The sequence below is a fragment of the Pyxicephalus adspersus genome, chromosome 3 (genome assembly GCF_032062135.1).
Source record: "Pyxicephalus adspersus chromosome 3, UCB_Pads_2.0, whole genome shotgun sequence".
Lineage (NCBI taxonomy): Eukaryota > Metazoa > Chordata > Amphibia > Anura > Pyxicephalidae > Pyxicephalus > Pyxicephalus adspersus.
In genome coordinates this window covers 87,914,228-87,936,574 of record NC_092860.1, presented here as the reverse complement: position 1 = coordinate 87,936,574, position 22,347 = coordinate 87,914,228, and the positions used below count along the sequence as shown (strand labels likewise).

Sequence of the window (22,347 nt, the reverse complement as noted above, 5' to 3'; positions counted from 1 at the left end):
AAAATTCTTCAGCTTGTCATGTTATGATCTGTTTGAGGGTCACAATAAAAAGGTATCCTTTCACTTAGCACTAGAGCTGTTTGACAGCATCCAATTATTCTTACCACCTTTTTAACAATGCCATTAAACCAACACTATTTTATGAGCGTGGCCAGGTTTGTATTTACTGCACCACTTTCATCTGTGTGTATTTGGACAGACATTAGCTGGTAAAAAAACTGAGATAAGGGGTTTTGTAAGTTCAGGCATATTACATCCCAGAAGCAGGGGAAGAATAGAATGTGAAGTAAATGCTAGGGCGTTTTGTTTGCTGTTCTGAGTGCTGCATTAGCCTGTAGAAAAGATCCTATTGATTTACTTCCTAGAGTGATTATAGGCTAGACATTACTGTGTTTTCTTATTCCTTATGACGCTGATTCTCAGACATCCAGTGCCACATTCTGTAAGCCTGCTTGTCATTTCCAATACCATCTGTGAATGTGAGTAATGAGTGTAAGGTGGGACACATATATTCTGTTAGGATGTTATAAATGCATTTGATGCCTGTCATATATCCTCTCCGCTCGCTTTATTGAAGCAGAAAAGCCAGGACATCCATGTCATACAGATTCTTCTCTATAAATGCCAGCCTTTGTTTCCCTTTGGATGTCATGAGCAGTAAAGCAGTTGTATGTGTCTATTCCCACTAATCCTGATAATCCAGAGGCATCAGGGGTTTAAGTTCTAGGAAAATAAGCAATCTGTGTAAACTATTTTCAGTAAGTGTGCTGAATTGAGTCGGCAAAACCCTGTAGTCTATAGGGAATTTTAGCTCAGATTCAAAAAATATTGCTCCAACATTTTCCAACAACAGAATAAACCTGTTCAAATGCAATCGCAGCAGCATAAAATAGGAGAGAAGCAGTCCTTCCTTATGCTCTCAGTACACGTGCAGACAGACTTGACTGCTTATGTTAAAGCACCAATATAGTCCTGCGGAGATCAAGGCCCCCGAAAGAGTGTGAATGAAGCTGTATGTGTTGTCAATGACTGTTAGGTCTAAAGAAGATATAAAACAGCTGTTCCTGTAATATAAAAATAACAATAGTTATAAAGTTATTATAGATATTTTGAAATGTAAATGTGCTTTAAATATAATGTAAATACCTAAATTTGTCTTGGTATTACCCCCACCTCCCCACCTCTTTGCCGAATTCTGCTTCACCTGAATTTCCATGGAATATAAATGTAGCAGTTATTGGTGAAAGTGGAAATATTCGTTTTTTTAGACTTTTATTATTAAAAAAAGTTAAGAAGCTGTCATGGACATGCACCAGTCCATTAAAAAATTAAATACTATTCATTCAGGGTCTTTTAATGCAGTTTTAGGGAAAACATTAAAAATACACTAATCCTATAAATACCATGCTTAGGGATGCCTTGAAACTGTACATGGTGTTATTTTTTCTTATGCCATTTTAATTTTGATAAAATAGTTTTTTATTATAAAAAAAAGATTTTTGTTCCCCATTATCCAGGCAGCCTGGGTGCCAGAAGCAAGCATTCCCACTCTGCTCTTTCTGAAGGGCGTCTTCCAACGTCCAGTCCTCCGAAAAGGATGTCGCTCGTTGTTGCAGTTATTATTGCCCTCCTAATACCTCATGTGACTATGACTAGTAATTGTGGCCAGTAGACCTTAGGCTATGTACCAACGCCAGATAATGGTCACACCAAACAGTCATGCCCATCTTGAGCAAAAATCTGACTTGTGTACAGTGCTCATTTCTGCTTTGACTGGAAATGATCACAAAAGATTGTTTCCAGCAACAATCTGGGATGTCTGTACAAGTTTTTAATGATCCAGGATCCAATATATACAAATGGTAAAAAACCTGGCAGGTAATGTCTAAACAGAAAAAAATGTAATATGTGTCTCACTCGCTTGTTTTATTCTTAGTGCTGCATTGGAGTATTGTCTAAACATGCATTTAAAGTGTACATTATCCAAATACACTTTCAAAGTGCATATCAAGCAGTAAATCATTTGGCCTCTATGGAAATAATGGTTTGAAAAAACAAACAGAATCTGACCACCAGATGCTACCACTTCACAATTAATTAATAATTAAACATAAGGCATATTGCTTAACCTTTCCAATTAGATTTGAGGAGAACATTCGGTATATCTGCAAATTGATTCCCAACTCCCACTACCCCCATGAATCCCGAGAACAGCAATTCACATATAGATGCCCAGTGTAGTGCAAATAAACTGTGTTAGGAATATAAGATATTTCTGGAGCACAACGAGATAAAAATTTGCTTGTTAAAGAACCCTGACAAGAAGCATGTGGAAACCTCAAATTAAAACATTGGTTTAATAGGAAACTATGTAAAACAAAATTTAGGTAATTTTTATTGCCATCCAGAAAACATTGTAGCCCCGCAAATCAGAAAATTCAGTTTTAAACCTTAATAAAAATCATAATTTATTCTGGATAGTATCTGTGTGGGACTGCAGTCTTTGGTTACAATATTCTGTGCTGTAAAACCATTTACTAGTGTCACATCATGAGAATGGTACCACTTGACCTGCATTTTTTTGTGTTTTGGATAAAGTAGGAAAGGTTTATCCAAAAATACTTTTTTTTTCTTTCTGTAACCTGTTGAGATTTTCCTTTACGTTTTGCTCCAAGACACAACACTGATCTATTATCTGTGTTTTATTTTATGAACAACAAATATATGACTATATCTATAAAATGGGTTTGCAATTGTTGAAGTGCAGCAGTGCTAACCACAGGTGGTGTATTTCTTATTCCAGATAGTAAATATTTTTTAAAATGGTTATGATTCTGGCTTGCCCCTAGCTAGAATAAATTCATCTTTTTCAAATGATTAGTCAAGGTCTGGGGATATTTCTTAACATCCGGTGACTGTCCATATATCATGTATACTTAAAGGGGCAACAGAGTTTTACCTTGCAAACCAATTGGTTCTCTTCAGCTCAGATTTGGATGTTCTGAATCTAAATTTTTGGCTGAACAGTCCTTTACAAATTTGTGCAACACTACTTAGAATATGGAAGAGATAGTTGGTCATTATAACATCAGAGCTACTAATATTTCAAAAGTAGGTCAGCAATGGATTTGTGTTCACCCTCTGTGTTTGCATTATGAGATACAAAATAGACTATTTTTCTTGTTTTTTGGTTTTAAACAAAGGCCCAGAGATTTTGTTAAGGCTCCTGATTATAAGTGGGCATTGTAAGAAATCTAAACATCATTTTTTATGTTTTCACAGTAAACACGGTTCTATAGACTGCTATTTGAGAGCAACTAGAAGGTTAATATACAAAACTAGGGTGGCAGGGAAAAAAAACACAAAATGTTTCCAATGAAGACTAAATCTTCTAAACCACAACATCTCTTTTGTATTCACCATTAAATAATGTGACAGTTATGTCAGTCCAACAATAAACTGTGATATACAGGGAAAGGTGAAATATTTTGCCATGGACACATTTAAATAAACTCCATGGAGTCAGTGCTAATTTGCAGTATTTTATAACAATAAACTATATTCTATTGAATGCCACCTTAAACTAAGGGGACAGTGGCTCCTTGTGTTCTTTAATGTCTTTATGGTTTTACTGCTCCTTTTTATTTTGTCTCATTTAGGGTAATTGATATGCACCCTTGCTGTGGTAATGCAAATTTAACGTGTGAGGAAACAGGTCTGACAATTCAATCAGATCATAATTCTACCCGTTCTCCTACTTATTACAGAAATTTAACCCAATAAGCTGACAGGCAACGTTTAGCATATCTAATGGGCCTAAATTCCCTGATTTTAATCGGACTAATCCCCAACTGCTAGATGTAAACAGATTACCACAGAAAATCTAATTTCCCTCCTTTTTTTCCCACTAGGGTTGCATGTTCAGCTTGTTTCTGGCCTTTACTGCATTTGACGACAGACACAGTGATATGTTTAATGGCAGCTTCGTACATCTGTTCCCTCCTGTGTGAATTAAAGGGCTTGTTTCTCAGAAGCCACTGGTTCTGTGTGCTGCTAATGGGAGAGATGCTTATATTAATTGAATTGTTGCCTTAAAGGATTTCTTGAAAACACAGAGAGGGTATTAAGGCAGCCTATTCATGGTCCTAATTTTGCTGTTGTAACGGACGGGAGTTTTGCCAGCAATAGTCATAGGAGTTAATAGAATGCTTCAAAATCTCTGCAGCCGATTAGGATTGCTTTTCTTGTTGCTTCCCTATGGAAACAACATTGATCTGTTCAATGTGTGTGCTTCTAAAATAAATATCAACCAAGTTGGGAAAAAGAATGTTGGGAAGATATTTCAAACAAACTACCGACAAAGTCGGCAACGTATATGGTGCAAATCAGGTTGCATCTCATTTAACAAATGGTTTGCAACAGGTTGCAGTAGACTTATTTTCTGTATTCTCATCACAGTAATTCACTTAACACATACACACATTGATGAAGCTTCCTTTTCTGTGGCAGAATCTAGGAATCAAGATGTGCTGTTACAGTAACTCTCTTACAACTGTCCTTTTAAATATATTGCTGTTTATGTGTAATGCTGCCTTGCTGTACAAAAATAGATGATTAATATTCCTCCAAAAATAGTTTTGCCACTGTTTAGGGAAATAGTTTTGTGTGTCAAAGAGATTTTCAATTTAATTGAGATAGTGGGTCTGATTTAATAAAGCTCCCCAAGACTGGAGAGGATACACTTTCACCTGTGAAGCTGGGAGATCCAGTAAACCTGGCATGGATTTCTTCAAAGTAATTTCCTATTTGCTAGCAAATGTTTTGAATCCTGGATCAGATCAATTCAAGGCTTGCTGGATCACCCAGCTTCACTGATGAAGGTGTATTCTCTCCAGTCTTATAGAGCTTTAATAAATCAGCCCCATTGGGTTGACTATGACTAGATGCTTATACAAAAGAAACTTGGTGTTTACCAATGATTGGTTAAGGTCCACATTATGGCCCTTTCTCCAAACTTATACATTCTCTATTCATAATAGCAGCAATGCACTTACATCTCCGGGGTTCCTACTGGCCATGCAAGGTACCCAGAAGCAACAAACACAAGGGGCAATACTGTTAGGCAATTTCAGGTGGTTGCAAAAGTGATGGATGCGGTTTCTAATGTGATCTTAGTCTAATGGGTAGTCTTTTTACCTTGGTGGATGGCATGCATTATAGTCAATGCCTGGTGTACAAAGTAATTGGCAATAGGGTTTTAGGTAAGTTTAACATGATAATTAGGGTTACAAGAATGGTTAGGTGGGGTTTTATTTTTAGGGTTACAGGAAGGTTTAGCAGTAGTGGTTCTTTGGGTAAAGCTGCATACACATGTGCAACAATAGTCGTTGGAAAGGATCTTTCACGATCCTTTCCACTGACTAGCACTGCACGATGCATGAATGAGTGCTGTACATACAGCATCATTTTACTCTATGCAGAGGGAGGTGGGAAAACGACGGAGCAGCACCCTGCTGCGCGCTCTCCCCCTTCCATTGCATTAGGATCGTTAGGCGTCCATCGTCCGTGGATCCGCCAGGACGGTCGTTCGGACTATGGATGACTGACGCTGTACACGCGCCAGATTCTCGCCCGATAATGGCCCTGAGCAGATTATCAGACGAGAACTGTTGGACGTGTGTACGTAGCTTAAGACTTTTTGCTCCTAAATTAAAAACTGCTTAATTAACAAAGCCAAGCCCCTTGTAACAAAAGCTAAAGTACTAGATTATTTGTATTCCATACAGAGTGAGTTTTGCACTGACAACATTTGTATAATACAACAATTGTCCCCCGCATTGCCCCCTTTATTTGACACTAGATCTAGTGCACAGAAAAAGCACTTTAAAAACATCAGTTGGTGGAGAATTTGAGGTGCTTTAATGAATCCCAGATGTGGAAACTAGCTGAGTTTCAAAGGCACCGCACATTATTACAAACTCTTGTAAATATATAAATATGCAGAGAAGAAAATATTTATATGCCTAAATTGAATTTAATCTACAAATACTGCATTAAGGTTTGTTTATGAGAATTTTTTGTGTTTAAAAGCAGCTGCCTGTGGTCCATTTTTTTCTTTGTTGAAATACCTTAATTACTGATGCTGAGGCAGTGTTTAATTTTATAAGCAGTTTGTAAAGCGGAGGTTGTTTTCTCTCATCAAGGTGAAATGTTGAGTTATTTGCCCTTCTCTTCCACAATTGAAGCAAAATAAAAAAAAGAACTGAGTGGGAATGACTAACTCCTTTTTATATTCTCCATTATTTAGCCGTTCTTACGTCTTTGTGTAGGTAGCTAATGGTACTTTACAACGTATTGGAAGGAGACCAGCTAAAATATAAGATTTTTTGAATACCTGGGAAAAAATATCATGGTTTAAGCGTGACAAAATGAATTAGCATCTCATATTGACAAACACAGTAGGTTTACAGTACTCCAATCCTTGGTTAGAAAGGCTGTTGAAGATGTTGGATTTAATAATTAATTGCTTTCATAGGTGATATGCATTCATATGCACACCTGTTGAAGCAATACCTTAAAAAAGGGCCTTAACTCTAATGAAGCCTTTCTCAACATTTTTCATCCTGGAGGAAACCTTTAAATACTTTTCAGATCTCATGAAATCCTTACAAAAAACTATTTTTTGTCAGTCAATGAGAAAAAACCTCTTAAATTGGTGGCCAGTGGAAAGAATGCCTTCCACATTGGTGGCTAGAATAACACCTTTATAGAACCTAAAAACATATTTAGAGTCATGCAGCTCTATCACATGATGATGTCTCAAGAACTATGCAGGCATTTACTAATGTAAGGTCAATCAGTCACAGTTTGAGGAACCCCTAGCAACCTCTTGAAGAACTCTGGTTGAGAATGATGGCTCTAATAATAATATATACATGGTACTAACATTTTAGAGTCAGATACATGAAGAGTAAGTGTGACCTGGTTTACATAGTGACCCATCCTAAAACTTTGCTGTGTTGACCACATGACTAAAAGTCTATGCATAGGTTTAGCTTTTATGCATGATGGGAATTTTGGGAATTTGTGTGCAGATCGGTATGCAAATGTTCATATAGCATAGTTTTGGTTTATTCAAAATGCAGAGAAATTCTATGAACTTCTATTGCTCCCAGAATAGGTTAGTTACTGAGTTGTATCTCACTATTTTCTCTCTTATAGCAAAAAACATTCTCTGACTCCATAGGTTGCATTTTAGTTTCAGGGTAATCATGTAATTTGCTGTGAAATTGAATGGGTCAGTCTTTCTGCCTCAAGACTATTATGCTCCCTGCAGGCTAAAGTGTGGCAGCTGTTTGATAAATAAAGCTGCTTCTTCTCAAACAGGTATCTGAAGTCATGACGGATTCTCTTTACATCTCTGGACAGCTTTAGTTTGCTGTGTGAATATTAAAATAAAGAAATGCATCTGAAATATTCACCTGTCAAAAAACACCTATACTGCAGGATTCATGCTAAAAATGAAAGAACCAAACTAGGCATATTGAGATTCAACCAACCTCTGATGGATTTTCTCACCTCCATTTGATGTAGATTTAAATGGGAACAACCAGCCTAGATCCAGACTGAATCCAGATCATCCTGATTTTCATGCTTATAGTTATAGACAGAAGAATTACTTTATTTGTATTTGGTTTTTGCTGCAGGTGACATTCAGCCAATGAAGAACAGATGGTGCTGGATCACTTAAAAACAGCACAACCCCTGCAATTAAAGTACTAGTCCTGGATTTTGATTGATGACTTGGGCTAAATCTCCACTTTTGTTACCTATTTTTATATATTAGGCTCTATCAGCTTTATTTAATAATGTGCGGAAATCGCAATTAAGTTTTGTAACCCATAGCAAACAATCAGATGCTGGCTTCAAGCAATCTGGCCAAATTACCAATATGTCACATGAAATCTTATTGGATGTTATGAATGGCTTCACATATTGCTGTTTGCACAATGGTTCTAAATTGGTCTTTCTTGAACCTGAAGTTAAGAAAAAAAGGAAACATTTGTATATTTCTTATTTATTAGTTTAGTAGAGGTTAACACAATTATTGGTAGCTTGTTACATTACAGTAAGCATGCTAAGAACCAACCAAAAAAATCCTACTTTCTGAAATGTTGGAACATATTACTGCTTCTTTCGGCTGAACATAAATACAAAGTATAAATATGTTTCTTATTATTACACATTACACATGACTTTATTCCATTATATAATGGAAAAACGATGGATGTAATGTCTTTCGACAGTCTGAAAGAGGAAACTGACCTTTGGATATTGCTTCATAAAGAGTGCAGTGTTCTACTTCAGAGCTCAAGTTTAAAATAACTTACTTCACCTATTATTATAGTGAAAAACACTTCCTCTAGTTATACTATAAACAAATGGAACTAAATGACCACTTTAAATACATGTTAACACATTGAATTATATTTTTCTGGAGGCCTGGGTTTATGTCAAGAAGTTTTACAGCAGGGAGCACATGCTCAATACTGAATGTTGTTATAGGCCAACAGAGATAAATGTGAACAAAACCACTAGGTGTACACCTACAATGCTGCTTTGGGTATGCAAGTAAACCTGTGGGATCCCCTTACCTAGTTTGGTGACCTTAAATTCATACAGGCTCTCTAAGACTGAGAAGATATATTACCATAGGAGGAAATGGATGTTTTAGCAAACTTGAGATGGATCTGGTCCAGGATTAGATACATTGGCCAGCTAATAGTATTGGTGCCAATTCAGGTTTGCTGGATCACCCAGGTTCTTCCATGATAGTGTATCTTCTCCAGTCCTTGGGAGCTTGGATAAATTGGGCCCAATAAGGGCCTGCTTCCTTTTTTTTAATGCATCTCCACAACCTTGTATAGAAATATTATCCACAAGATCTGTGGCCACAATTTGAAGCATATCACCTCTTGTGCTTTTTTGTTGGCTATTGAAGTGATCCATCAAACTTTACATCTTGTGAGGTTGGTGTAAGGTAAAATAAACTGGTTCTGCGTAATGAAATTCTTCTTCCTATTTCATCTTCAAGCTACATGGTAAATGTTAGACAAGCAATCCATCAGTTACCAACAGAGATAACCACAAACAACAGAGACAACAACAGGAAAGGGGGACAAACGAGTAGCAGCCTGCTGGATCTTTTTCCATAGTAAAGTAGAGTGTTCTGTGATCCACCAGAACAAAATCATAATCGGGGGATTTCTGTACACATGCTAGATCTTCATTCAAGATGATCACAATTGTTCATCCCAGGCAACAATCATCTACCATGTATCTGTTTCTTTATTCGGTGAGGCAATATTACAAGCAGCAGAAATGTGGCAAGTAAGGTAACTTCTTACTAACCTAACATAAGTAATTTGATTGTAATAAATATAGAATTTTTTTTCGCCTTAATTACTTTACAAATGATCATTTTGCTTGCACTGTATTAATAAAAGAGCAAGCAGATAATGTAAACTAGTAAGTTTCTTGCATAATGCCTAGACAAAAATCTGTTTCTAATACCCACAAGCATAAAATGGTATTTATAAGGCTGCATACTTAATGCAACTTTGCCCCCGACAAACAGTTGTAAGTTTTAGGTATATTAAAGCAATTCTAAACATCAATCCTAAAACAAAACTTTGTTGGTAACCAGATTAACAGATGAAAAATCTTTGTATTCATTAAATTTGTATATGTTTTACAACATGTTTTGATTTTCTTTTTTATTGCAATTGAGATAAGAGAACTACAATATACTGCTTAGTAGCAAAAAACCTTTCACATACATTGTAGACTTTACCAACTTTCAGGATATATGGTTCTACCCAGTTCTGTTTTTCTAAGTGAGATGTACTGGCTCTTTTCAGACATTGCATCCATCTAGTTTTATGCGTTTGTGTGTGTGCTTTACTCTGCCCTCCCAGACAGCAGTCATCAATATTTAGCAGGCAGCTGCTTCCATAGACTTTAAGGCTTCTGCTAATTTGACAAGGTCAAATGTTGTGCTGTTCACATTGCAAACCAATACAGAAAGTTAGACTAGGTTTTTCCTTGAATTAATCACTAAATCATTAACTTCTCTGTCACTAAAAAACTATCCTAGCTACTGCCACTGTCCTTTTCAATCAATATTTTTAGACAGGGACGGCAAGTCCTTATCTCCCGTAGGAATGGCAAGACCATTTTACTATTTCCTTCCTTAATGATTCAGAAACAAATGTAAAAAGATACTACTGCTCTAATTGTCTAATTCCAGGAACAAAGCCGTTCCTCCCAGCAATTTGCTCAGTGCACCTCAGTCAAGATTAATCATTAGGAAACATATTCCTTCAGGTACACAGTGCCAAAAGGCTAACCAATTGTGTGAATGTATGTAAGAAATGTAGTCCTGAAAATTCACTACTCATTTGTGTAACAATATAGCCTCCTAAAGCACTTTATAGAGAGCACTGAACTGTTTGTTCAGCCCTCAAAAATGAGCTTTTTGCACCAATTCCCTACCCTAGCCAGAAACCCATACACACTCAACATACACAGCGTCAGTTTGCAAATAAGATGTATGTCATTATTGAATAGTTGAAATCTATTTATTACATTGGTGTTATTGACCCATTTAGCATATTTATATTTCTATAATTCATTTTACTAGTTTGAAGTGTTAAAGAAAAACTTTTTTAAATGTTTAAAGAGATGTGTTAATAAGCATTTGGTCTGCATGTGACCGATACACTTGGGCTGATTCACGGGGAAGGTTCCTGTGAAGCCAGTGGGCACTTGGCAGCCTGCCATCTGCTAATCAGTTGCTGATGCCATCTTGCTAAAAGGAATGCATATTTGGAGGCAGTTATGATTGGTGTCTGTCAGCGTTCATCAACCACCCACCATGGTTCCTACATACCATAGTGGCAAGTCATGGTGGCATGTGTTTGTTAAGCAGTACCTGCTCCGCTTTACAACTATCCATGTACACTAGTCCTAAAGAAGATGATTATCTGTAGGAGAGTGCTGTGGTACCTGCACTTCTACAATATTGCATATATGGTAATATGTCAGTGCTAAAATCTTTTTAATGGTATACGGAAAATGTAGCCACAGTCATACATGTGACAATTATAAAATAATACCGTTTTATTATTTTAGTATTTACTTTTTTTAATATATTTAGCTTTTAGAAACATTCAGCTGACCTACTTACTGTAACAAAAGCATTACATTCTCAAACAGTTCATCCTCAGCATATTAACGCACAAATGAGACACCATTCTGGATGATGTTGAACTTGCAGTTCAAGTATTTTCTACCTTTGGAATATTATATTCTAACTCTCACTGAACCTCCAAAGAATGAAGAGTTTACTTTATAACTTTGATGTCAATTGTCAACCCCCTAGTGTTTCTATGCAATTAAAGGCCTCCAAGACAGAAATTTCAAAGGCCTAAGTTATCATCACTCACTCATGAAAATCAACTCCAAAGCATTTGCTTGTTACGCGTATTTTCATTCAGTAAGGCTTTCCACATTTCTTTCTCTTGAAAGCATCTGGAGAATGACACTTTAAAAAGCTTCATCAGTGATTTAATTTTGAACAGTTGAATAACTAGTGCTGCCTCTGTAGAACACAAAGCAGTTTTCTAACAGCAGACATAAAGGGGTCACCCCGTACTCACTGTAATAAACACCCCCAAAACATATGTGTTCACTGATCGGTGTTTTAGTGTGTTATTTTATCGGGGTTCTACCGGTGGACTGAAGGATATATGTAGTATGGCGTTTATGTCCTAAGGAAACAGAGATGTGCATAGCTACTTTGAGAAGAATTTCACAAAATATTGGCACTATTGGTGGTATTTAGCATCTGAAGGCAGGACTGAATCAAGTCAATTTCCCACTCTTATTGCTCTATTCTCTAGTGAGATTCAATTACTGCCATTAAAACTCATGCTTGAGGAAATGTCATATTCAGTGCTTTATAAATAGGGACCATTGAGTCCATAATCTTTCTGTAGGTAAAAAAAAACTTGTGATCTGTGTTTACTGGGCCGTAATAGGTTCTCCTAACAAGATGTAGTATCAGTAGCCATAGCTCACCTTCTGATCATTTGCCTATCACCCTAATTGATTGCAGGAGCCTGAAGAAACACCTAATAATTTTGTGGTATCATGTGGGATCCATTGGCTTCTTGTTAATACATTGCTTCTTGCCTGAGGCAATGGTCATCAGGCTTGGGTACTGTCAAGTTGGTAATGGGGACATGCATACTATCCTATAGGTTCATGAAAAATCAGGATCACATTAGGAAAATGGTGGACCCTAGGCAAATACATTGTTTGATTTTAACGTATATGAAATGTTTATTTAACCTAAAATATATTCAAAGCTAGTAAGTTGTGTGTAATATAGGTTCTCTGTGTGAAATACTGGTACTTGTATATGTTACTTTTTCCCCTAAATGTGCATATGTATGATCTTTAAAATATATAAAATCCCAAAATGTAAGTGATTTGTGTCTGTTTTGTTACAGAATTTTCCAGACCTGGCCTGCCGGACCCCAGAACAGGTTAGAACTATACAGAAAACATTCATATAATATTATAATATATCAGTTGTACTCTATGTAAAGGAGCATTTAGCAACTTAGAGAATTGTTGTTCACTAACTTCCACTCAGCCTGATGGGAATTTGGGAATTGAGAAAACAGAACTTTCCCCTGATCCTGATTGAATGTTTGAAGAGAACAGAAGCTTTACTTCTTGTAATTATCTCAGTAGACAGATTCACTCCATTTGATAAGGGCACATTCATCTTTAGAATGAAGTATGCTTATGTTAGTCATGGATCGTTCATGTTTCACACCCATCCAGGGAAATCTTTCAAATTTTCCATTCTACAAATAATTTTCAGTTTTCCAATACAGCAAAATAACTCCTTATAACTTTACACCGCATGAGTTTTGATTTTAGATTTTATCGACCTTTTACTGTTAAATTCCTTTACTCCAAAAAGGCTTTTGCAGTGACCTAGCTAGCTCCAATTTGCACTACTTCAGTGGCCTCAAACTTTTAATCAGTGTCATTTTCCCAGCATTCTGGAATAATTTTATACAGTTACGTTCATTTTTTTCCTTACATAGCAATTCTTTTTTACCCACATATTCAAAAATGTTTCAGTAGAAGCTATTAGAACAATCATTAGAGAAAGATCTATTTATTATATAGGAGAGAACACACAAAAAATGTCATTGAATACAGGGCTTATTTAATGTGTACTTTTTACATCTGTTCAGCATTGATAATGGTCAGATTCTGTATTCACCTCTAATTGATAATCTGATAAAAATAAAGGTTTGGACACAATACACACAAAGCCAAGCATGCCTTACAATTATGAGCAACTGTGTTGGATGTTCACATTTGCACAGGCTATTACACATATAACCAGCATTGTAACTCAAATTTAGTAATCCCACCAGTGTGTTCTATTGTCTGTGGATAATAGGTCTCTCAGTTTAATTGACATCAGGACAGGCATTCTTTTGTTTTACTAAACAAATGTATCCCAATTTAAAGCATTCCACACTCTTCCATTATTGACAGACCAGAAACTCGTCATTGAGTGATGAGGCCCTAATCTGAGCATGTATAATTTAGAGTACATCTGCACAAATGCAAATACAGAATCAGCACCACTAGCCAGCTCTCCTATTTTACTTATTAATATTATATAGGGAAATATTTATATAAGTATTGCAGAAACCTAGAAAATGTGCATTTTTTATTAGACTGTACATAACTACGTGATTGTATACAGGTTTTGGTTTATGCAGTAGTGTAATACAGAAGAGCATAAAATAAACCTTTTAGTTAAAAGTTTTATGTATATACATTACCAGTTTGTTAATTTAGAGTACATATAAAATCCAGACCAAAACCTTGCTGTGTACAATTTATTTGCTTCTATTAGATTGTATATTTATTCTCTTTTATTATTTTCCATTATCCTATTTGAAGATTTGGAATGTGCTACTATGTAAAATTTAAGAGTTTATTTGTTCTTGTATACACTTAACTACTGTTTTCTCATTATCTTGTTGCAAAGGTTTACATCCTTGAAAGTGAGATAACAGGAAAATTAGTACTTTTAGTTCTCCTTGTCCAACGTAACTGTTACGGCTTGCTGAAATTGCAGTCTTGTAGCTAATGATAATGAATTGTAGGATGGCCCTACCGCAAAATGTGTCTATGATGGTGTTAAGGGTTCTATTTACACAAACCACATATTCATTTACTTAGTGAGCATATGGTGGACAGCATGATAATTACAGTGATAGCCTTTTACCACTATTAATAGAATCATTAACTGGTCAGTTTATGACTGTAACTGGAGCACACATGGGTTTAGGTTTCCAGGGCCATGGTCAACATAGCCTAAAGCTGAACAGACATAACGAAGTCATGTTCTTTCAACATAGGGGTATTTCTAAACATCAACTGGCATATATAGTGAATGACACATTCACTGGGTTCAACTTCAAGAGTAATATTTATGGCTTTTATAAGACAAGAATGTGCACTTGGCAAATGTAACAGCTGGTGAATGTGCAGAGGATGTTCACAGTACATTAGCTGCTTTTTTTGCATGGCTACTCATGGTGCTAAAACTGGGTTTGGATACGGGTTTATACTTTACATCATTCACTTTATTTGGTACATTGCCAGAAGATTGCAAGGATTACTTGACTCCCCAGTATAAATGGGGGAAAATTTTTTAAACTCCTAAATATGGCATCAAGTGTGCTATGAAAGTATTTTAGACTTAAAGGTAGGGATTTAAAGGTAGGTGCCTTGTACCCAGTGAATGTCCAAAGGCCCAGTTACAACTATAAAACTCTAAGTGCAAATCATTAGAGCTGTGTACCTCACTGTTCCTTCATATGAGAGGATTAACTTGTATGCAGATGGTGGCCTGTAAAGCTATTTTAGTAAAGACTACTCAACAATGGTGGCCTATGGGAAAACTTTACATGCCAACTGAAGGGATGGAGGGGGCAAAGCTTCTACTTTGTCTGGGGCCCCATACTGCTCTAATCTATCTATTGGCAGAACAACCAATACATACTGTTTTTTGTCAGTTTGGTCATTTGTATGATCAGATTTAACTCTAAATAAATGCAATAATAAGCAGTTAAAAGAAAAATTGGTATTCTTTTGAATATTAGATATTTTACAATATTCCTGTGTAGTGCTTTTAAGGGCCGTAGGATTTGCCAATTTTATTAGCAAGCGTTGGTGCATTGTTTTCCACCATGGTTGCACCACTCTGTCTGGGTATAATATGGTTATATTGGTTTCCTTTGGTTTTAATTCAGGTGGAGTTTGTGGAGTCAGTGAAAAATCAGGAATCTTGTACTCTATACTTTTAAGACATTGTCAGCATGACAATCAGTCAACTAGAAACTAACTACTGGAAAGTAGTATACAAACTGATTTTCTCATCAGAAATTTAGGCTATTACTTTGGAAACAAACAAAGTTAATTCACTTGAATGACGACACCTTATGCATTGTGAAACATACAGTAAACTGCATCCAAAGAAAAGCTAAGAAGCAGGCAAAAAGTATATATTTAAATAAATGCCACACACTTGATTTATACAACGCTAAATATCTGTGTGGTTTTCAGGTATTTTTTTTTTTCTGGTAGAATGCTATCAAGATAGTTATACACATTAAACTTCACTTTACACTTCTTTTTGTACATTTAGAAGATAGTTAAGCTCTGTGTAGGCAGGTTACCATCACATCATTAACAGCTTTCAAACTTTTCCTTCTGAAGGGCAATCATAGAAATGTACCTGAGATGTAATAGCTGAAACTTACAGACACAACAGATGGTGTGTAGGTGGCGTTACTGACTGATGAATCTTTTAAAACAAAAAAAAAAGTGTAGCTTTTGACAGATTATTATGTCAGAATGATTCCATTTTTAACAGCAGTAATATTATATGTTATTAAGTATTTTTTGTAGGAATCCCAAAGTTTTAGATTTAGGGCAGGTTCAGAACTGCAGAGGGATCAAGCAATCCTGCATATCTTCCTATGATTGGCACCTTACCAGCTATTTAGCCACTTGCTCTTCTTTGGTGGTCCTTAAAGACCCAGTGTTTGCAGGTTGGACAGCAGGCAGCAGTGAGTGGTATTGAAGTGCTCACTGCCACCATCATTCATTTTCTATTGGGCTGCTGTGGGCAGAGATCCCCCTAAGACTGTTCACTGGTATAAGGAAACTAACTGCACAGCTACCTTAATGCTAATCTGAACATATCTAAATAGTAATTTGTGGATGTGGTAGGATCAGCTAAAAACAAGAAAATGGTACAGAGGATGTCACCCATCACCTTCTGTTAGCATGCACGGTGTAGGCACATGTGAATGCAGCAAGATCTGATTGGCTCAGGTTTCTGACCCTTCATTACCCAGTCCTAATGTTGCTGTACAAGGGGACTAATAGATTCAGGCATCTCCCATAAATACATTTATAGAGCCATTTTATAGAGCCATTAAGAGCACAAGGACATGACCTCAAACTTGCAGGAGGAACGTTAGAAAGTATTATTTTTACCAAAAGAGTAGTTGATGCTTGGAACAGACTTCAAGTACAGGCAGTGAATCCTTCAACAGCAAAAAAAATACACACATTTGTAACCAACACAGATCTTTTTCAGACAAAAAGGAATACAAAAGTCTTTTTCTGCCATCATTTGTATATGTACATCAACCACGACTAATCACCCTGTACAGACATTCCCACACGTAAATAACGTTCATCCATTTTCCATCGAATGCTAAGAATTGACTGTAAAGGCAAAGAAAAAACAACTACACATAACCTAAATTAAAAAATAATTTTAGAGACTGAGAAAGAGTTTTTTTTTACATGTGCCTTGAATTCTTTTTAAACATAACCAGACATGCATAATTGCAAAGGGACAATGTAGGCTGCATTCTTCAAATGTTCCTTTTTATTTGAAAAATATTATTCCATATAATTACATGAACAAAGAGTATTTGTGCAGTTTACAATCAGAACAAACATATCCCAGATACATTGCTAGGCATACACCAGGATAGGAGTTACTAATGTTTCCACATATGAATCGTGAGGTCTGATGAAAGTTGAGTCTAACAATGAAGCCTTTCAGCTCTCTAAGTAAATGGTGGTGCAGTTGCTGAAATATCCCCAGCGTTTATTTTTGTAGGACTTCTTCCATGCCTGTGTGCTCATAAAAATTTGGCCGTGAAAGGAAATTGGTCAAGCAGTGTTGAATTGGCTTTTTATCCATTGACCTGTTTTCATATATCTGATGACCTATTGGACTTTGGCATCTCAATTTCCACTGGGCTAAATCAATAGTTTGTTTCAAGTCATTTTTCTTTCATTACAGTCTTTGCTAACAAGTTTATTTTCTTGCTTCAGTTTAAGTATGTAAAAGAGGCACTGTGTGTAGGAAATCATATATTGTTGGTTTGATAATTATTGAATCACACTTGCATGTAAGAATGCTGCAAAATCAAAAGCTCCTTTCATGATTAGATCAGGTTTTGAAAAGAAGACGCAATTGCTTGAATAACAGTTTAAACCAAAACATTTTGTAGGTAAAAAGGAAAGTGCTTTTGGATTGAAACGAATCTTACTGACTTTAAAAGCAGAATATTACTAAGCTTTAACGTAGGCTTTGACATGCCAACATCCTATTGCAGTTTTGACAATCTCTTTAGTCTGCTAATGGAGCCCCCAAATTGACTGCTTGGGGGTGAAGGGGGCTACTTTTCCCTCCTGCAAGATTCCTGTTGTCCACATTTTTAGGGAAATGCTGCAGTTTGAAAAGACACTACATGTAGCATCTTCCTGTGGCAGCCCCTGTATGGAATGAATAGGGGCTGCAGTGAGCAGTACTGCTGGCATCTGGAACACGTGCATATCCTGTTTTGTTTTAACCAGAGCCATAGGGTGAGAGCTCAAGTAGCTGGCAAGGTGCAGGAAGCCTTGCAAAATTGTGCGTTGACGAGGCAGATGTCATCCTGCCCTTAGTAAGTATGGAAGCCTTTCACCAGGCTACAGAGAAGGAAAGGTGGTGGTGGACAGCAGAAGTCAGCCGCAGTGTTAGGTGCTAGTCCAAGCAAAGAATCCAGCATGGTTACTATGCAAAAGTAATATTTTACCATTTTTTATATATTTAATTTTGCTTATAAACCCTGTGCTATTCTTATAATTTATATATATATATTTCCTAAAAGGCAAAATACAATAAAAGCGTAATCTACAGCATCTGTGCCCCAAAAGTATTATCACAATGTAAATGTATTACTGACAATGATATAAATTTGTATTTTCCTTTTATCATAAGATAAAAAAAACTTCTTTCTTTTGGTAAAACAAAATGTGCATCTGCAGTATCTTTGATCATTTTCTAGCCAGAAGAAAATCTTAAATTTGAAGCATCTTCTTTATTTGTGGAATTTATGTACTTGTGAACACAGAGTTCATTTACAGTCTTGTTAACAAAACATTATGTCATGTTGAAGGTGCTGACATGCATCTGGTGGGTGTTCCAAGACACTGTTGGTAAATGTTTAACCTTATGTGAATCAACTCTGAATGAACCTGCTGACATGAATAAACAAACATGTAGCAGATTCTTCCTATGTGACCAAGAAATAGAAAGAAAGATGGGTGGATAGATTTATTATAATTATAAACATTTTTTAAAACTCACTTGTTGGCAAGCAAACCATTCAAGTTAATAAAGATTTTTCTCTCTCATTATAGAGTTGTATAGGGAAAAAAAGTTAATAAATCCTTCTTTGGGTTGTCTATTTTACACTTATTTACAGCTTTGTGTACAAATTAAGATGCAAAAAAAAAAGTTTATGGCAGTTCTGCATTTCATAATACATCACTAAACAGGTTTTTGTTGAAATGCAAACGCTGTACATACCTGAAATTCACTAGGTATCAGCCTCGGAGAATGGAAATTAGTTGAGTCATGTGCTAAAAATGAACATGCTGATAGTTAACAATAAAAAGCAAATAGATAGAGTTGATGGAATCTATGAATGACGTTGGACAACCTCTGTACACATGTCAGGTTCTTGGCCAAGAAGAGCCCGACCATTAATATGCGAGAATCATCTGACGTGTGCACAGCCTAAAGCTCATCAATGTGCTGCCCGTCTTTTCACTGTACAGTCAGAGGCTCAGAGAGGACTGGAACTGTAGGTATTATTTAATGGCAGCAGGCCATGCTGTGTGGAAGGGATGCACTAATCTGAACTGGATGAACAGGAGCACAAAATCTTTGGCAGAAGAAACTTTTTATTTGTGTATTTAGCTGTCAACTTGAGGTTTATCTTTAACAAAATGTATACTACAAAGTAAAATAGTACTGGCCTTGTTTTTATATGACTGACATTTACCAGAAGGAAAATTTCTACACAGCAGCTCATACCTTCTACCATCTTGGCATGAATACCTATCTGATACCTTCTTGGCATGGATCACCAGCTCCTTTGCCCCCCGTGTGGGGATTTTTTTTAATTGATTTCAATGAAAGAAATTTGACCAAAGAGGATTGAAACAGACCATAAAGAAAGGTGAACATTTATGACAGCAGACAACAGAAGAGTGGCAAACTCAACTTGTGCAATTGATTGTCTCTTGTGATGGCTTTACCACTTGCTTCACATTGGTTTATTTATATATATATATATATATCAATCTATCTCTCTATCGAAAGCTATAGGATAGATAGATAGATAGATAGATAGATAGATAGATAGATAGATACTATAAGTTACCTATCTATCTAACAGTTTTTGTGCAAATCTTTCTTTGCAAAAGTTTAATATGATTCACACAAACAAAAAATGCCTATAAAAATGTTTAAAATACTTTGTAGCAGACTGCATACAAGTTTTGTTACTTATCTGTTAAATTCCACAGCTCTCTGCACTGAGAAACTAAACACTGCTTCATTCAGCTGAAACCAATAAGGATGTTTCCGTCGTCACTCAGACTAGGTTATACGGCTTCCAAATAAGCAGTGTGGGGAATTTTTCTTATTGACTTCAATGGAAGAAATTTGACCAAACACAGTAGAAACAGCTTGTAAATAGGAGACAAAATCATTCATTGCACAAAGCCAGCTAGAGGGACACATAAATGTGCCCGCCACATATTCCACAGCAACTTGTTTACAGAACTTTTCAGCCTCAAGGTATAGATGGAAGTAATTGTGAAACATATAAGGCTTCTGGCTTGAATGCTCATTTTTCCTCTATGCTCAAGTGAAAATGTGAAAATAAACTCAATGCTGTTTGGAAATGAAGGTTGGTTAAAGGGAATGTCTAACTAGGGAATCTGACAATTTACCCCTGCAAATTATTTTCTTTCTCCATTCATTTAAGAGTTTTAAGAACAGAAAATTTTCAATTCCTGAGCAGCTTGGTTAAACGTAGCTTTTAATTTCCAACAAAACTGTTTAAAGGTTTTTTTTTTTTTGCCCTTGGCCACACTTGGCGCTCTTTTACAGTTAATATTTCATGCATGCATTGGACCAAGGTAGTAGACCGGTACTAGAGAACAGTGTGTGTATATATATATATATATATATATGTGTGTGTGCGTGTGACTCTGACTTATGCCTACACAGTGTTGAAGACAGAAATAGAGAACAATAATAAAGAATAATATATAATATCAGAATAATAGGAAATATAAAAATATGCCTTATGCCTACACCACAGTGAATACAGAGGTTGTCATAGTTTTCTAACCTTACAGTTTATCCTAATGGAGCAAAGAGTGCATAAGCACTATGGTAACCCTGGGTAGGTATTCTAGATGTACTACCTTACTATTGGTTGAAATAAAATATCATATATGAAATGTATTTCATATTTTTAATGTATGTTTATAGCAAGGAGTGTAAGTGCATTGATTTGATTTGGTATCATTGCAAAATATTTCATGTGTATTCTTAGAAACAATGATAGGTAGTACCAGCAGCACAAATAGTAATGTGTGGACTGCCTTTCCAGGATACAAGAGAACTCCCAACCCAATTTTCTTTCTGGCACAATAACCAGCGTTATAAAATAGCAAGAAACGGGATTCATAAAATAAACATTCCTATATTTATTTACGACTTTAAAAGGTATAATCTAAGAAAAAAGAACTGCACAGCGCCTTCAATAAAAACCTTTTCCAGACACAGAGGTGGGGCAAAAGCATTTCTCTGACTGAGTGAGCATTTGTGAAATGACTAGCTGAGAGTGAAGAAGACAGAGATAGCTTTGGTCTCTTAGGACTGAGATATTCAGGTGTTTTATATAGCGTCTGGCTGTCTGAAAATTGTAATGTTGCCGTTCTGCTATGTAAATTCATTAGATATTCACATGTAACCTTTCGGGTTTTTCTTCTAGAAATGTGAAGAAAAATATTTAATATCCTTGGTTTCCCTGGACAATTCTGTTTGTCTTCATGCAAAAGAAAGATTAACCTAATGCCTCTGGTTAATGGACGTAGACAAATTGATGGAAACACTACTTCATTATATTTTATATTCTAAAGAGTTTCTGTACTTTCATGATTAGAACAACCCTAAGGTATATGTATACCCATTTTTTCTTTATTCTTGATAGAGTAGTGAATGGTAAAAGCCTGTGCTTGTTAAATGTGTCCCATTTAGGTTTTCCTATTTATTCCTTCAAGTTAAAGTTAAAGGACAGTTGCAAAAACTAAAAATAAAAAATAGCAAGCAATCGCATTTTATATAAGATCCTGCCATAGCAGGCTGCAGGGAACGAATGAATCCCCTTGTACAGGAGTTATATCATTTTGGCCTAAAGACAAAGCCAGAAGAGGACCAGGGGAAGATGATGGGGCCCATGATGAAGAAAAAAGAGATGAATTTAGGTTTAATTGGTGTTCCTATTAGAAAAAAATGCCCTTAGACTGTGTTAGGGACATTAAATTTTAAGTACCACTGAGCAACAGTTGCTTACATATCTATGACTTTGTACAGTGCTGCATAATATGTCAATGCTATATAAATACTATATTACATTAATATTAACTCAAAATTTTAGATATTCCATTTCATTTTGTATATATATAATTTTGCATTGCATAAATGTAAAGCCTCAACCAGCATCCTGCCAAATCCTCCATTCCATGGCCATATGCCCAAAACCCAACCTTTATAGCAGGCAGAAAGGCAAAACCTTGGACAGTATA

General features: G+C 36.0%; 1 protein-coding gene across 3 annotated transcripts in view; it reads left to right on the top strand.

Moving 5' to 3' along the window:
* The window catches only part of UNC5C (unc-5 netrin receptor C), a 234,855-nt gene that overhangs the window by 45,229 nt on the left and 167,279 nt on the right, over positions 1-22,347 (top strand). For 2 of the 3 annotated variants that reach the window (XM_072405590.1, XM_072405588.1), the window contains exon 2: positions 12,576-12,611. The exons of the other annotated variant lie outside the window; for it this stretch is intronic. In XM_072405590.1, the coding sequence (XP_072261691.1) occupies positions 12,576-12,611 (36 nt within the window). The remainder of the gene's footprint in view (positions 1-12,575; positions 12,612-22,347) is intronic. 3 annotated transcript variants of the gene reach the window in all.